General features: G+C 40.6%; 1 protein-coding gene across 1 annotated transcript in view; it reads right to left on the reverse strand.

Annotated features, from left to right (window-relative positions):
• The window catches only part of Dmrt1 (doublesex and mab-3 related transcription factor 1), a 103,038-nt gene that overhangs the window by 42,325 nt on the left and 43,454 nt on the right, over positions 1 to 17,259 (reverse strand). Inside the window, exon 4 of the mRNA XM_015492964.2 lies at positions 1,266 to 1,410. Coding sequence (XP_015348450.1) covers positions 1,266 to 1,410 — 145 coding nt within the window. The remainder of the gene's footprint in view (positions 1 to 1,265; positions 1,411 to 17,259) is intronic.

Consider the following 17,259-nt stretch of genomic DNA (forward strand, 5'->3'; position numbering starts at 1 on the left):
ATGTTTATGAAGTAGAGGTATGCTTGCCCACTCCCAAAAGAATGATTATTAATAAAAATGAAACTGCAATCGGCAATGTATACTTCAGTCTCTACAGCTCAAATTAGCTCCCCTGACTTATGTATTCTATATTAATAGAAGCCACCATTTTTAAAATATTTTATTTATTATTTAACATCTTTAGCTTGACATAACTTTCAATATTTATACATAAGGTAGGCAGATGGGCATGGAAGCCAATATTTTATTTTAATATAGCAAATAAAGCATAACTTGCCCAGCTTTTTAAGATTTTATTGTTCTGATTTTTAAAATCAAGGCATGTTTCTGATTCTCAAAACGTCTGCTCTGCAAACAAATATGATCTCCATAGTCAAGTTATTTGGAAACCAAACTTCTCCTTTTATTTATTATAGAGTAAGCGTTGACAAATCAGTGTCTCTTCCAATCACTCACTAAGGCCCTGATTTCCACTTACTGCCTCGACTGTGTTTGCTTCTCAATTTTCTAAATCAAAAGATGATGCATAAATATAAAGGACTTAAAAACAGCATCTGGAAACAGCAGCCATAAAAGACCTGCCTATCATCATAGCATAAATGTTGGGGAGAAGGTTAAAAGTGAAGTTGAGGAATTGTGTACTTCAAAGTGCTTTGGTTCATTAAACAGTCATTTTTTATTTTAAAGCCATTATATCAGAGTTATTTGCATTGCTACTGCATAAACTCTGAGATTGACTGTATTAAAAAATGTTTTATTATGTTATTTTATTTTCCCCCCAAAAGATGAATACACCTTCACATTTTAAAATGAAAATCTTTGGAAAACAAGTATTCAGTATTCAGAAATTCACTTCAAGAAAAAATCCTGAGACTTGAACCACATTTAAAGTATCCCTGTGTACCCTCAGTGGTAGAGCACTTGCCTAGAAGGGACAAGGCCCCGAGTCTGATTCCCAGCACAGCCACCACCAACAGGAGTGACCCTGTTGCACGCTGAGCCTGCAGAAAATACATTTTTAGCTTTTGAATAGAAGTTTCACATCTTACTGTTGTACTCAGAAAAAATTATCATATTAAAAAAATCAAGCAAAGCAAAAATCAATCCATTGCTAAATACTTTAAAGGATAGTTATCTCAGCTTCACACACAAGGAACTTCCCAACAGTTCCTAACAGATATCAGCCATCAGAGAGGTTAGGACCCCCCATGTTGGCTGCACATCCTCTCCCCACCCCCAAAGCCAGCCTGAGAGCAGACACCTACCACTCGATTTGGCTTCCGAGTAGGAAGGGCCATCCTCAAAGGTGAAGATTTGGGACACACTCTGGCCCAGGTAGGAGGGAGGCCCATAGTAAGAATGCATCCTGTACTGGGAACTCACTGCATGGCGATTCTCCGAGTTTTTCATCTGCTTAAGAAAAAAGAAAGAACACAATAAGACCAAAGTTGCATTTTACAATTATTAAAAAAAAAAGAGGGGAGGAGAGTGGGTATGGGGGCAGGAAAGATCGTGGAACTAGACGGACATCATTACCCTAGTGTGCCTATGACTACACATATGGTGCAACACTACATCTTATACAGCCAGAGAAATGAAAAGTTGTGCTGCAGTTGTGTACAATGAATCAAAATGCATTCTGCTGTTATATATACCTAATTAGGATAAATGAATAAATAAATATTTTTTAAAAACTAGAACTGTGTACCCTCAAGGTGACTTTCCTTTCTTTGGGTCCCCTCAAAAAGCACCCCAAAAATTCCATGTGGGTTATATGATGCTCAGTTAACAAGTACTAAAGAAAACAGGGTGGTAGAGAGGGGAGAGCCATGCTCAGGAGCCAACACACCTACTGGAAGGCTACTGAGCTGCTTTGACCTTCTTCATGTTTCCTTCTGGGTAAAAATGGCACCTGGCCTTGGTTACCTTATACTATTCATATAAGGACGCCTTTCGAAGACTGTAAACAACAACATGGAAACCAAGCACAGGGGTAAGCTGTCCCCAGTGGGATGCCATGCTGGGTCCTGTCAGTCAGCGTCCACGCCCACCTCCTTCTATGCTGTTCCCTGTAGCAAAGGAGAGAGGTAAGGGATCTGGATTCAGAAGGGATCTGGATTTTGCTAGTGACCACAAAAGAGTGGGGATGGGAAGGCAGCAGGGAAGCACAAGCTACCCATCCAGGAGTGCTGGCAGCTGACACACAGGCCTGGCAGTCACACATTTTTCTGGAAACCAGATCCTGTCTTTGGGACTCTGGGTACCTTTTATGTAAAGAGCAGTTCTCCATTGCTTCCTAATCTCTTCCTTCAAATCTCAGGAGATGTGACCTAACTTCAGTTTTTCCAGTCCTTCTGATGACTGGAAAAATCCTTCTGATGATAGACAGGGCCCCAACTTCAGTTTTTCCAGTGCTTCTGATGATTGCAGAGGGGGCACTTATGCCAACATCTAGAATTGTTTCCTGCATGGAAGCTGGTACAGCTACTAGGCATTCAACTCATGATCATATCTTCATGACAAGAGCAGAGCTGGATGATTTATATTGCCTTTAAAAATTAAATTTGGATGGTACTGCATTTACTTATTTATTTGCTGGGGATCAACCCCTGGACCTTGTGTATCCTAAGCAAGCACTCTACCACTGGTGTACACTCCTAGCCTGTAGATGACAGCCACTTTTAAATAACAGTCTTTCTAAGGAAATGTCTAAAGATAAACTAATCATGATCAGAATTAAGAACTAATTTCAAAAATGGTGTTTTTAAGTCAACTGTATGCTAACTTAACATACCTGGCAGGTAAAATTAGTTTCTGGGCTTCCTGGAGATTTTCTATGAATATCTAAATTCTGATAATTTCTCATGAGAGTCACCGTGGTCTGAGTGCATTTTGAATACTATGGAATGTTTGGTGGAAAGTTCCTGATTTCTGTATGATACTTTGAGATGCTTGAAGGATTCATGTTTGATTTTCCCAGTTCAAATGCATGCTCTGAGGGGTGGATTCCCACCCCTTGGAGAAGCAGAAATGACTTCATTACAGGTGTTTATTTCCTTTCAAGTGAAGTTTCAATGAGCAAACTACTCTTATTCTTTTTGTTTTTCAAAATATATACAGTGGCATCTTTTCTAGGCCAATCATTCCATTTCCATTTTCTTCTGTCATATAAATCTTCACCAAATAGGAGGTCAAAGCAAGCTGTACTTGGAAAATAGCCCAAGGCCAAGAACTGCCTGCCACCCTAACGAGAGTGCCCACGTCAGGAGGGCCCATTAGGGAGCTATGAAATCATTCAAGAGGGAGGACAATCAATGGTAGCAGTTTACTACACAAACAAACTAGGTTCCCAATTAGACCAGTGCTCCCCAGCACTCCCTGAACCGGCATGGGGATCTGTTAAGTGCAGAGTCAGTGTGCTAGGACTGGGTAGGGCCTGATTGCCTCACAAGCAATCCCAGAGAAGCGGATTCACTCTGATGACTAAGAGCTTGAAAAATGATACTTTCTCTCTTACTTAGGAGCCCAGAACCAATGTTCTAAAAAATTCTTTAGCAAACTGCTTATAACCACCAAGTTTCCAATGGAAGTGGGATAGGGTGAAAATCATGGCAAGTGGCATTCTTTTGCTTTTATTATTTTTCTTTTACCTGTAAAAGTTCCCAAAGCATCAACAATTTTTTTCAGGGCTCTTGCATCTTCCTGAAGTGTTGCAATGGTAATAAGAAACTCAAGCACATCTTAAAGAACTATTTCTGTCTCCAGACTTCCATCAGGTCAGTTATGCAGTCTGAGCAGTGAGCACCAAGTTAGCAACAAGGGACTAACAAAAGAGTACAGAACACCCTGGTATGAATATCAGGGCGTCCCCACTCTGGGTGGGGAGCTAGTCTCATCTGAGTGCATGTCAGTCATTCAAGGAAAATAAGTTTCAGGTTTTTTATGTGTGTGTGTGTGTGTGTGTGTGTGTGGCGGGGGGTGTCGTTTTAGGTACTGGGAATGAAACTCAGAGGCACTCTATCACTGAGCTACACACCCATCCCTTTTGATTTTGAGACAGAGTCTTGCTGAATTGCCCAGGTTGACCTCAAATTTGTGTCTCTCCTGCCTCAGCCTCTAGAGTCACGAGGATTACAGTTATGTGCCAGGACAGGCCAGCTGCTTTTCAGTTTTCCCTCTATACAAGGAAAGGTCTCAAGCCTGCAAGGCCCTGCAAAATGCTCTATATTTTCCTTTTACTATGAAAGTTTCTACTAATCTGTTTAAAATGTTTGAAAAATGTTCACTGTAAACCCAAATCAGGGGTCAGCAAACTTTTTGCTGTAAATGATCAAATAGTAAATATTTTAGGCTTTGCAAGTCCCCTGTAGGCAACTGGCAAATCAATTGGCTGTGTTCCAATAAAACTTCAGAAATATGTGCACTAATTCTTAACCCTGAGTCTCACTACAAAAAGGGCTCTCCTTCACCCTGTACTGAGAGTCTGGGTTCTAACCCTAGAAAATCTGATTTAATTGGTCTGGGGTGTGGCCTGGACCCTGGATCTTTCCAATGCTTCCCAAGTAATTAATTCTAAAATGTCATGAAGATTGAAAAGCAATACTCTAAAATTATCAACATATCTCTAAACATCTGAGAAGTATGAAATCACAATATTCCTTGTATTACTTTAAAAATGCAAAAGGTCAAGTGTGAGAGTGCCAATCCCACTGTGTATATTATCTGAGAAGAAAGATAAATGATAAGAGTTCTTTTTTAAAAAGTAACTTGCTGGAAAATAAAAAAACAACTTCAAATGTATGCATATGCTAATACCCCCATAATTCCCTTTCTATATTTTTAGAAAGCATCAAATTACAAGAATTATTTGAAACTAAGAATTGAGTTCTTCATATTCATTCAATTTCCCCAACAAATCCAAAAGATCACTGAGCTACAGAAAACTTCCAGCAAAAGAAGAAAAGATACAAAGGGTCAGACTCCATTTGATGTCATTAAAATGTGAACTTACTGAGGTTATGAATCATTCAGCTCCATCCAACACAAAGAATAATCCACAAACAACACCCACATGACTACCCACACATAAAGAAGCATGGCCCTGTATGTTTCTAAGTGCATGTGTATATCTCTGAAACATAAAGTTATACCTGAACTGCAATTCACCCAGAAAGCTCAGGAAAAGGTACAGTATGATACTATCTAAAACTTTAAATTGCTATCTGCTCCCTTCTAACTGAAAAAAAAAATCACAATTCTGCTACTTTTGGTTTAGACAAAATGGGTAAATAATGAAGACTTTGAAACCTGTTTTACCTTAAACCCATAATTCTCCATGGGGGGCAACCTGGTCCCTGGGGAACTTCTGACTGTATGGAGACATTTTCTCGCTCCCCTGCCCCATGTTTCCCATTGGTGCACTACAGTTGTACATAATGGTTGGATTTCATATTTGTACTGCACACAACATCAACAATATAATTTGGATTGTCACAGCTGGGGGGAGGGGAGTACTCCTGGTATCTCGTGGCAAAGGCCAGGTGACATCTTCCCACAATGTGCAGGACAGTCCCCCACACGACAAAGTATCCAGCCCAACATCTTGGTAGTGCCAAGGTTGAGAAACTCAGCTTTAAACTAACCTGATAACCTTGGCTCAGCCCCTCACCACCAGTGAAAAGAAAAGAGCAAAGCACTACTGAGGGACAGAAGCTGTAAACAAATTAGAACTGTTCAGTTCTGCTCAAGGGGCATTTATTTTTTCCTTTTTGCAATGTTACCTTGTTTCTTTAGATTTTTAATTCCTTTAAATTAAACAAATAAACCAAGTAAAACCTAAAAAATCCAGGACTCTGGTGAATTATGGCTACTATTATTATCAGCACGTAGTAGCTGGCAAGCAAGAGGCATGTTTTATAATCTTATTACCCTCCCCAGTCTCTGAGCCCGAACAGGACCCACAGACAGGACTAACAGCAGAGAATGCACATGCTGTTAGTCTTAACCCCAAAGGAAGGTAAGAGTTTAATGGTTTGTTTTTATCAAATTGCTGAGAAAAATACATCACAATAAATCTGAACCATAGATTCTCTTTATACATCATAACTGCCCTCTTTTATAGTAACGATAATATAAACAAAGCATAGAAATATTTGACCTCATTTCTTTTCTCAAAAGTTCCTGAATACTATTTACTGAGTCTACTTTGCTTCAGATAGGAAGAATGTCTAGTTCTATACTGAACTGAACACTCCTTCTAGGTGAATGGCTAAAAGGGATTCACGAAGACAGAATAATCTTGCTGGAGTTTGGGCAGGGGACGGTGTTCCTGAGAAGAGTTCTGTAGGATGACAGTTCTAATTGCAGAATCCTCTGGCACTGACATGGGCTCATGGTCTTTTAAATCATTTGGGGTGAACCTTCGGTTATCCGGTCAGAAACATTTTACAAAAGAAGGCAAGACTTTACAGGCTGCAGAATTTCAGGTCTTCTGGTAAAACCAAGAGTAAAGGTCAGGGCTGAATTTCGCCTTCAGTAAATGATGTCTTTGACTTTAATATAAGTCTCTTTTCAAACTGTCTGAATGGGACACCTGTTCCCACGTTCACCTAACCACATAATCTAAGCTGTCCTAGATCACAGACTGTACCTTATGAGGTGCCCATTCACCTACTAAAATGCATATTCATCCTCTGGCACTGCACACTTCCCAGCTAGAAAGAATTATTTTTACTATGTAGGCTAACAGTGACCACCATTATGCACATATTTTAGACATAAAGGAAACATCAACAGGCTAAATCATGTAGCACAGGCAGATTCCCCACTGCTACAATCCATGGTTCCACTTCCCTTCCCTGTCCATCCAATCCTCCAAAGATTTGCTGTCTCTCTACTAATCAGCTTTGTTAACTTCCCCCACTGTGCTGACCCCTCCTTCTTTTAGGTGACCATTCCTTTGAATGCTCTTAAAGGAGGAAAAATGGAGATGGATGGGGAGACAAGCCTGTGAGGAGAACTCAGACTCTTGTGAGGAATTCCCAAAGAGCCCCAGGGTTCTGGGGGCACCCTGAGGGGAGGATGTCTAGTGTGCGGGCTGCACTTAGATGCTGAAGAATATAACAGCTGCTTATCCCAAGAGGGGAAGGATGCCCTTCCTCCCCTGAGAGTAGGTGAGAAGGGAGAAGAGGAGGGACAAGAGGGGAGAAATAGGATGCCTATGTGACATGGCAGAAAGAGCAAACAATTTAGCCAGGTGTGGTGGCACATGCCTGTTATCCCAGGTACTCAGGAGGCTGAGGCAGGAGGATCACAAGTTTGAGGTCAGCCTGAGCAAATTAGCGAGACCCTGTCTTAAAATAAAACACCTCCTGCAAAAAAAGGATGGTGATGTCACTTAGAGGTAGAGTGCCCCTGGGTTTAATACCTAGTGCCACTGAAAAGAGGTGGGGTACTTAAAAAAATGATACATCTAAGCTGTTTTTAGTTGTAAACACTAGTTTCCCAAGGTATGAGAAAATCTGTGAGATACGCAAAAACAAAAGGAGACTTGTGTGGATGAGGCTTTTCAAGCAGAAATAAAAGGAAAGGACTTAAATTCCAAGCTTGGATTAATACCAAAGCAGATTAAAAATAATAAAAATAGTCACAAAATGCCCCACAGAAAAATAAACAAGTCATCAGGAAATACAGAACCAAAACTGTCCGTAAGAACATAAGGGGACCACCTGCCAACTCCCAGAGAAGGTGCAGAGGTAAGCAGCAGGGATCCACACAGCCCTGAGTGAACTTTGAGGGAAAGACATCCCACAGGACGCTGGGATTCCACCTGGACATATTAGTGCTCCATTATGCTTGTCTTCATCAGAAAAGCAATTAAGATATGAGTACTGCTATGCTTTTAAAAACCCAAATTAATATTATGAACCGTTACTCAGTTGTTTTTACCCTCTGCATCTGTGGCACTAATAGAATAGTTTATTTCCCTTAGGTTCTGTTTTCCAAAAGGCAGAAATGTGACTCCTTACAGGTCCCTGAAATAATTTAGTTGGTTAGAAAAAGCACAACTTGGGACTGGGGTTGTGGCTCAGGCACTGGGTTCGATTCTCAGCACCACATAAAAATAAAGGTCCAACAACAACTAATAAAATGTCAGAAAAAAAGAAAGAAAAAGCAAATTTTTTAAAGGAATAATATGAAATTCAGGTGGGTTCAGTGGCTTGCACCTGTAGTTACAGCACTTGAGAGGAAGAAACACTTGAGCCCAGAAGTCAAGAGACTAGCCTGGATAACCCAGGGAGATAAGGAAACACCACCTAAATAAATAATGATATAATATGGAATGAAACTGAATAAAGAAAACAGAAAATATATGAGAGCCTACTGATGCATGGTATGGATAAAAGCTATTTCAAAGAACTTTGTGTTTTGTGCCTGTATGTATATGTAAATACAAACTGAATTGGTTTCTGTGTGTCAGTCTAAAAGGTTTAAAAGACACTGATGTATCTATCAATCAGGCAGAGGGAAGCAAGTACCTTTAAAAAAGAGGTATCTCAATTAATAAAAGTCCAATTTAAAAAAAAAATGTTTCCTCTTCTTGGAACCTGGAAGGTCCTGGTGCACCATGCAGGAGGTTCTCAAAAGAGAGAGGCTGGGACCAGCTTAGTGTCATCTTTACATACTCATGCAGCGCATTCTAGCCCCTGGGTCAGACACTAACCTTTATCTCATTCACAATCTAAAATTCAGTCCCTGACTTCTGAAATGAATTCACACATAGGGCCAGGCATAAATCCAAGAGGGATTTAGTTTCCAACAGGAAACATATTCAGTAAAACATCTAGAGGAAAGGGACATGAGAAAGTCTGTTTTTAAAAAATCTAGTTAATGACTATCCAGACACAGAACACTCCATGCTCAATAGCCTGCTGAGTCTTGGAAGGCACTGTGTAGCAACTCTTAAGACTGGCAGAAGAGTCCCCAGCGATGACATTGTTGATGCAATTACCCAGAGAAAACGTTGATTGTTGAACACAGAAGTAGGGAATTTCTGAGAACGAAAATGAGCATTTATTGAGAAATGCTAAATGGCCTGCTATCTCACTAAGTCCTCATAATTTAATAATCACCAAATAAGAAGTCGCTCAGAGAGATCAGATAACAGTCCTGCTCACAGAGGCAGTAAGCAGAGAAAGCAGGATTCAAGGCAAGTTGCACAGAAGCTCCCGATGGGTCTCTACTAAAACCAAGCCACCTTGCTAATTTAAATGAAGACATCTGCTTATGGTAAAGAGCTACTTGCTGCCTCTGGCTTTTAACAACTCCTCATGTTTTTTCCTACTTTTAGAGAAAACAAGAAACTTATTTTTTTTTTTTTGATAGCCTGAAAATGAGAAGATGGCCATAATCACACATTCAGGAACTTTGATTCTGAGACCAGAAGCATCCATATCTGTTCCCACCTTGATGGACAAACTTAATTAACCTTTGCTACTCTGTTCCAACCTACTGTTTTAGACAAAACTAGTGACCCAGAAACAATATGTTACCATCAAAATCTCCATGGCAGCGACACCAAGAGATATAGCCCTATCAGCAGTATCGGGAAATAAGCCACTTGGATTAGCTGCTCTAAGAAATATGGATTATATTTATGTCACACATGAGCTGTCAGAAACATTAGGATACTTTTAGCATAAATCAGCAGTGTGACGGGTATCTTATGAGTACTGAACATGACAGACTGCCTGGAGGGCAAGGGGGGCTGCCTGGGACCACCTTCCAACTGGCAGCACAAGCATATTCCCACATACTTCCCCCAAACTAGTTTAAAGATTTCAACACAGGCTGGTGAGTACTGGGGGACACACCTGACTCCTGGGTGGCATGAAAAGGCCCTTTCTGCTTCCAAGATCATCACAGAAAGAGGCTGCCTCTGGGTAATGCAAACAACACAAGAACGACTGAAAACACTTTTCCCTGAAGCACACAGAAGTGTGTGTGTGTGTGTGTGTGCGCGCGCGCGCGTGTGCGAGTACAAGCAGAGAAACACGCCTAAGAGCCAATGTTTAGTGATTCTTCGAAATTTTCAGGTTTCATACAAGTAAGACCAACAAACATATCTGTCCTGCAAGGCAGGCTGGAGAGGCCTAGACAGCAAGGTCATCCTGCAGCCAACACACCCCAGCTCAGACTCAACTCCCCATGAGCAGCAGTGCAGTACTGGCAGGAGCTTTCTCCTCCCTGAGCCTTAGTTAGCGTCCTCACCCCTGCCAGGGCCACCCATCCTGGACAGGGCTCTGTTTAAGGATGAACTAGAATATCAGACACAGTGTGCCTGGCACCATAGCTGCCAACCACTGTCCTGAGCACCTCCCTGCCTCTGAAGGGTGGTCACACCCAGGGACCCTCTTCTGTGCCTGCCACTAAATGACTCTTCAGACATAAATACCCTTCCTATTACATACTTCAAATATTAAGTATGTAAGTATTTTGTCTAATATTCAAAATAAAAATTTGCTCTCTAAAATTTTACTGATTTTCAAATTTTAAAACAAGTGAAAACCAACTCAGGATCCATACTGCCATTATCAAATATGTTTTTATTGTGTGCGCACACACACCCACACACACACACAAGAAGAGGGAGAGAAAAGTTCCAGGCCTTCCCATTTTTTGGTTTTATACAGATATTCAAGACACACAATGAGGATGTCTGCTTTCCTTCCTCCCAGAATGGGTTGATAAAAACTGGGAAGTGCAAAAAAGAATGTGAGAAGGGGTTTTTTAAAGGTGTAAAAAATAAAAGGAGTAGATAACATCATTTTCCCCTATTCTCAACCTCCTTATATCCACCCGCCTAGGAAGCTGTACATATCAAGGGCAAGGATGACGCCTCAGGGTGTGGGCAATAAAGGGTGCACTCTCTATGAAGGATTTTGAAATAGTAAACCCCACTAAAAGTAAATCTGGTTTTCTCTGTTACCATGTGCTAGCAATTCTAAACCGCAGTGATAAAATGTTCCTCCTCATCCTGCCCCTTGGCGTGCCCCATAGAGAGCCCATTTTTCCATCAGGCCTCACAGTTCTCCCCAGAAAACCTCCAGATTCTGATCACAAGAGCAATCAGAGAATTGTATGAGTCCTGGTTCTCTCTCCTCTACTAGCACAGTGCCAGACCCAGAGAAGGACATCTAAAAGGAGATTTTTATACATACTCTATAATATGAAGAGTTTTTGTAACCCCATTCTTGTTTGTCTCTCATATATCTAACATGGTTTTTTAAAAAGGCAAACCCATCTGTTATGCATTCCTTCAACTTTGATCTTTATTCAATCAATGAGTGAATATATATTCAACTAACAGACCATAGAAATCTGGACCATTTTTACATGTACTTAAACATTTCTGAAAATCAACTAATTTTATATCATATCCACTTCATTTAACAGGAGACAAAAGTAAGTGAAAAGAGCAAAAATAAATTAGGTACTCAAGGCTCTGGGTTCAAACCTAACACCAAAGAGAGAGAGAGAAACCATAAATAGATATTAGCCACCAGCTCAACCAAATTAAATCAGAAAGCTTTCAAACACTATGATCTAATTATCCAATAGTCAAGCAGATTACAGAATTCCCAAATGACCATATTATTTACTAACCTGATGCTATGGTGTCAAGAGTATTGGTAGTGTTACAGACTAGCAGAAGACTGGTAATACACTTATTTCTGCCTCTAATTCAATAGTGAAATAGTTGCTGGTGTACACCAACCCTTAAACAGGGTTTCCAACTCAGTCCAGATTAAACCCATCTCTCATAAGAGAAATGACTCCATAGGACAGCCCAGGACTTTCAAAAGTCTCCCAAAGGCTTCAGAAAAACTGTAGTTACTCTATATGGATTTCCTGGGATGTTGCTGGACCACTTCGGCCAGGCTGAGAAAACACTTTCTTAGGATGAGCAAGGGCCTGTTCCTTCACCTATTTTAGGTCAGAGATATCTGTTCCCTAGTGTCCCAGGTGTCCAGGACCCAGTTCAACTTTCTTCTGGAATCCACATTTTTAACTAAAATATTCTGCAGAAGTGTCTCTATTGAACACTGCTTTAACTAAGGAATGTTCCCAGCACCCCTCCACCCCTCCACCCAGGTTCAGCCCACCTCCTTTCTCCTGCAGCTTTGGCTCCAGACAAAGAGCCACAAGACAATGACACCTGCGCCACACTTGGTACATAAGCTGAATAATGTGCTAAAAATATTCATTAAAACAGGAGGTATTCAGAGGAAAGAAAAATCTCAGGATCAAAATGTTTCTTTGAGGGGCTGGGGTAGTGGCTCAGTAATAGAGCACTTGCCTAGCATGTGTGAGGCACTGGGTTTGATTCTCAGCACCATATATAAAGAAACAAAATAAAGGTCCATTGACAACTAAAAAATAATTTTTAAAAATATTTCTATGAAATGAAAACTTACCTAGAAACTCCAAAATGAGCAACAATAAAATTATTGCAATTACTGAGTTCATGAAAGTGAACAAAAATAAAAACAAAAATACAAAAATAAAAATAAAAAAGCATAACACATTGCAGCAAAAGAGAACATGCATAAAAGAAATCCTTCAGGCATAAACAAAAAATTTATGCATCTGTACTTCACTTTTAAGAAACCAAATTATGATCATTAGCTCTACCTGCCCAAGGCAGATAGATGCATTATCTATTTCTAAATCTCCTTTCCTGAGGAAAGAAGTTGCTTTAAAAATGTTAAAATTGAATATGTCCTTATAAATTTTTCTATGACTGCTTGCAAACTTTTATCAGTTTTTCTTTCCAGAGGAAGAAGTGTATCAATGTCTGTCTACCACCAGATAGTGGCCAATAACCAGGTTGTTCTTAAGAAAGGGAAGCCAAGAACCAGGTATGGTGGCCTACCTCTGGAGTACCAGTCACTCAGGAGGCTGAGGCAGGAGGATCACAAGTTCAAATCCAGCTTGTGCAACTTAGACCTTATCTCAAAATAATTTAAAAAAAAAGGGCTGGGGATGTAGCTCAGTGGTTAAGCATCAGTACCTCAAAAACAAACACAACAGCAGCAACAAAAAGCCTGAAGTCACTTCTTTTGACTATTTTTTTAGTTAACGGATTGTCTCAATGCTGTACCATACTTAAAAAAAAAAAAAAAAAGGCAGTTAGGCTGTTGTCTAGAGGTTTGAGAACCTTGGTGGACATGCAAGTAGTTCAAAGGCAATGGCTTCTTTAAGTGCAGGGGCCTGGCCCTCTGGCCCTCAGCAGGTTGAAGGTGCTAGAATGCCATCCCAGGAGCATCTTTTTCTGTGGCCCAACTGTCAGGTGCCAGGGTCTGTTTTCCTTCCTGTCTGAATCTCAGTTCAAACACAAGACTACTTAGGTGATCCCTAACCTCCTTTCTCCCTTTCTAAGTGAAAAATCATAGGCTTCCCCAAGACCCACTTTGCACAATTCTTTCTTTAAATATCTTTTAACTTAGTTGGGTGCACAATCTCATGCCTGTTACCCAAATGACTAAGGAGGCTGAGGCAGGAGGATGGTAAGTTTGAGGTCAGTCTGGCAATTTAGTGAGACCCTGTCTCAAAAGGTATAACTTCAGTAGTAGGGGCTGGAGTTGTGGCTCAGTGGTAGAGTGCTCACCTAGTGCGTGTAAGGCCCTGGGTTCTATCCTCAGCACCACATAAAAATAAAATAAAGGTACTGTGTCCATCTACAACTAAAATAAACAAAACATTAAAAAAAAGTTTATAACTCCAGTGGTAGAGCATCCCTGGGTTCAAGCTCCAGTACTGCAAAAGATAAAATTACTTTAAAAAATTCAAACTGATACATAACAATTGTACATATTTATGGGGTACAATGTGATATTTCAATACATGTGCCCAATGCATAATAATCACATCAGGGTAATCAGAATATCAATCACATCATCAAACATTTATCATTTACTTGAAGGGAGAACATCTGACATCCTACCCTCTACCTAATTTTAAATATATAACGAATCGCTGTTAACTATAGTCACCCTACTGCCATTTTCTCAATTTGTCTGTTTTGTTCAGTGGAGGATCCTACCCTAGCGCATAGTAAGCCCTCAATCCTTGTAGATGGGCAACCCAAGGAACGCAAAGCAACCACCAGGAGGAAGGAAATCCCCCATGTTGCCATCCTATTGTAGCCAAACTGTACCCTAACTGGTTGGAATGTAAGTCTAGACATCTGGTGGCACAAGCCTTGGAAAAGCAATCAAGAGTGTGCCTGCCGCAGGGACTGAAAGGAGATCCGAGGTACAGCTCGGAGTCCTCCCATATTTATTTCTGCTCACTTGATATGCACCTCTCCCTTGTCAACCTGGTACAACATGTTTATTTAAGAGATAATGTTGCCGTGGAGGAGTGCACAAGGCCATAAACAGCTTTTGCAGGCAATTAAATGCAGAAGCGAAATTGAGCTGCTGGTCAGCGGAACCAGCCATTCATCGTGAGTTTGTTCCAGTGTCACAAATGTTATTCCTGTTTCACAACAGGACAGGAATCTGTGATTGGGCCACAAATCTCCACCAGCTGGAGACAGACCAAAAGCGATTAAAGCAGCTCTCAGCGTGCGTGGCAGGCACACAATAGCGCTCTGGGATTCTGGAATGCTTTTCCAGGAGGCTGTTCTCTCTTATTTTTAAAGAGGGTTTGCACTTAGTAGGTGCTGAATCATTATGTGTGGCTTGCTTGATTTTATAGGGAGTCTTGCAGGAAGTCTCAACTCTACAAAGAGTTAATGGATTCCTTCTGCAAATAATCCCACATCTTCCCTACTCATTTGTGAAGTCTAGATTACAAAACTCATGGTGATCTCCACTCCAGGGTTGTAATCACAAAGTAGCTCCTGCTTCAGAAACAGTCACACTACTCCCCCAGCAACACCAGCCCTCGAAGCAGCAAAGGATGGGGGACAATGTACAAAAGGAAGAATCCACCCCACAAAGAGGAGAGAAGTTAAGTCTTGGCAATAAAGTTAAGAAGATAAATGCAAGAGATCTGGCATCTGATTTGGACCCCTGGGCCAAGTCTGGGTGGGAGAAGGGCATCAGGCAACAGAGAGCACAAGGCTCCCAAACGCAGCTGAAGAGCATCATCCTCAAAAGGAGAGAGAAAAGCAGGGCAGCTGCCACAGTTGACCATACTCGCCCATCCCTGGGAAAATTCCACCAGGAGGGACATGGCACTGTCTAAAGAGCCTAGTCCTAGCATGTTCTGGAAACACACAGCATGGTGAGGGACTCTCACCCACCTCGATTCCTGTTCTCTGGAATAAAGACAACTCTAGTTACAAAATGAGCTGCCCATTTCTATCCCTTTAACATTAGCTAAAAATATTATAGGTTTTTACTATGTAATACTTCTTAACATACTTTGAACTTTATAATAACTTTAATGCTTTCAAGTTTTGTTTTATAATTGGATCAAATCTTCCCCAAGATACAAAAATCATTCCATATACATTTGTACTTGGTCCATATTCACATGTCACAGTCTCAATAATAGTTGAATTGTGCACTATTTATACCCTATCTTGTTAGGAGGGGCTCCCAAGGCAGCTAACTAGAATACATATGAAGAAATGGAGAAAAATTAAGCAGATTTTAGAAAGCAAGGTCAATTGAAAATAATAAGTGAAATAGATTCACTGCAGTTAGTATCAGCATAGCACTTCGGGATTTATACAGAAACTCACATGGGCTAATCATCTCCCTTCAACTATCACATGACCTTATGTATACAACAGTCCTACACAGATGACACCATACTCACTTTACAGATAAAAACCCTGAGATTTGGAGGATAAAGTATTTTGCTCCCAGTGACATAGCTCAATCACAAGTTAGAAGCAAGCATGGATCTTCCAGTGCTAAACCCCAGATTCCTTAAAGCACGAAATATTCCTCCAAATCAGCAGACCTGGTGATCACTAGCTGTGATCCCATCAGCTCTAGACCCCAGTTTTGTCTGAACAGGGGTAGACCAGAACTCTTTAGCAACCATTTCGACTCTACTCACTGCTGCTCTGATTATCAACAGTCATTTTGTAATTACTGGATTACATCTACACTGGCTCTTGTATTTTTAAGTTTATTTTTCAGTGGAACTGACCTTTGTGGGCATGACTAAAAAAAACTGTAAGTCAAGTCTGTGGTTTCATTTGGTTATAAGATTGATCCACAAACTCATAAAATGTCAAATTTTGAGGGAACAGGTCATATGGTAGAGTCCCTTCATCCAAACTGTGGGGATCATTTTTATGCTATACACACTCTTGTGAGTGGACTCAAATGTGCTTTAGTTATAATCACATTCACGGAAAATTAGTATGCAGATCTCAAAAGTAACTTCAAAATAGTTACTTTTAATAGTTAAGGAATTCAGCATATTTTAAATACTGACATCCAAGACTGCATATTTTAGAAAAGTATAAGGGCTCTATCCTCAACTTCTGTGTCGTAATCATCCATCAGCCCTATTCTAAAAATTTCTACATACTTCCGACCTCCACAAGTGAAGAAAATATCTCCAATGGAAAATAAAAGGTAGCAATTCCAGGGGCCGGGGGTGTGGTTCAGTGGTAGAGCGCTTGCCTAGCATGCATGAGGCATTGGGTTCAATCTCCGGCACCACATAAATAAATACATACATACATAAATAAAAAATAAACAAACAAACAAACAAAAGGTAGCAATTCCAAGCCCTAAAGAACTAGAAAGGGCCTCAATATTCGTACTAAATCCATCCCACAGTTAAGGTTCACCTGAGGAGACATTCTGCACGTTCCCTGGAGGTCTGAGTTTCCAGAGGGCAGCTGGGAGGCAGTCATGTAGACCTGAGTTTGTTGCAGACCCAGTGATGACCAGATAGTGCTGACATACTTTGGAGCCAGACAGGCCCAGATTCAAACCCGGATTCTTCCAATTAGTCCCTGTGTGACTCAGGTAAGTCCGTCCTGAGTTTCAATGTCCTCACCTGCTCAATAAACGATGGTTCTCAATAAACTGATGCTATTATTAACTAAGAACGTGTAACAACCACAGTAGGACAGCAACCACAGCAGGACAGAAGAATCTACTGCTGAAAAATAACTTGTTATATGAGAAACAATCAATGACTGTGACTGGCTAGGAACTAAGAAAACTTAAACCTGGTTCTCTGGGAAAACAAACTATTCCTTAAATGGTGCCTCAGTGT

This window comes from Marmota marmota, unplaced genomic scaffold (assembly GCF_001458135.2).
Source record: "Marmota marmota marmota unplaced genomic scaffold, marMar, whole genome shotgun sequence".
In the NCBI taxonomy this organism is placed as follows: domain Eukaryota; kingdom Metazoa; phylum Chordata; class Mammalia; order Rodentia; family Sciuridae; genus Marmota; species Marmota marmota.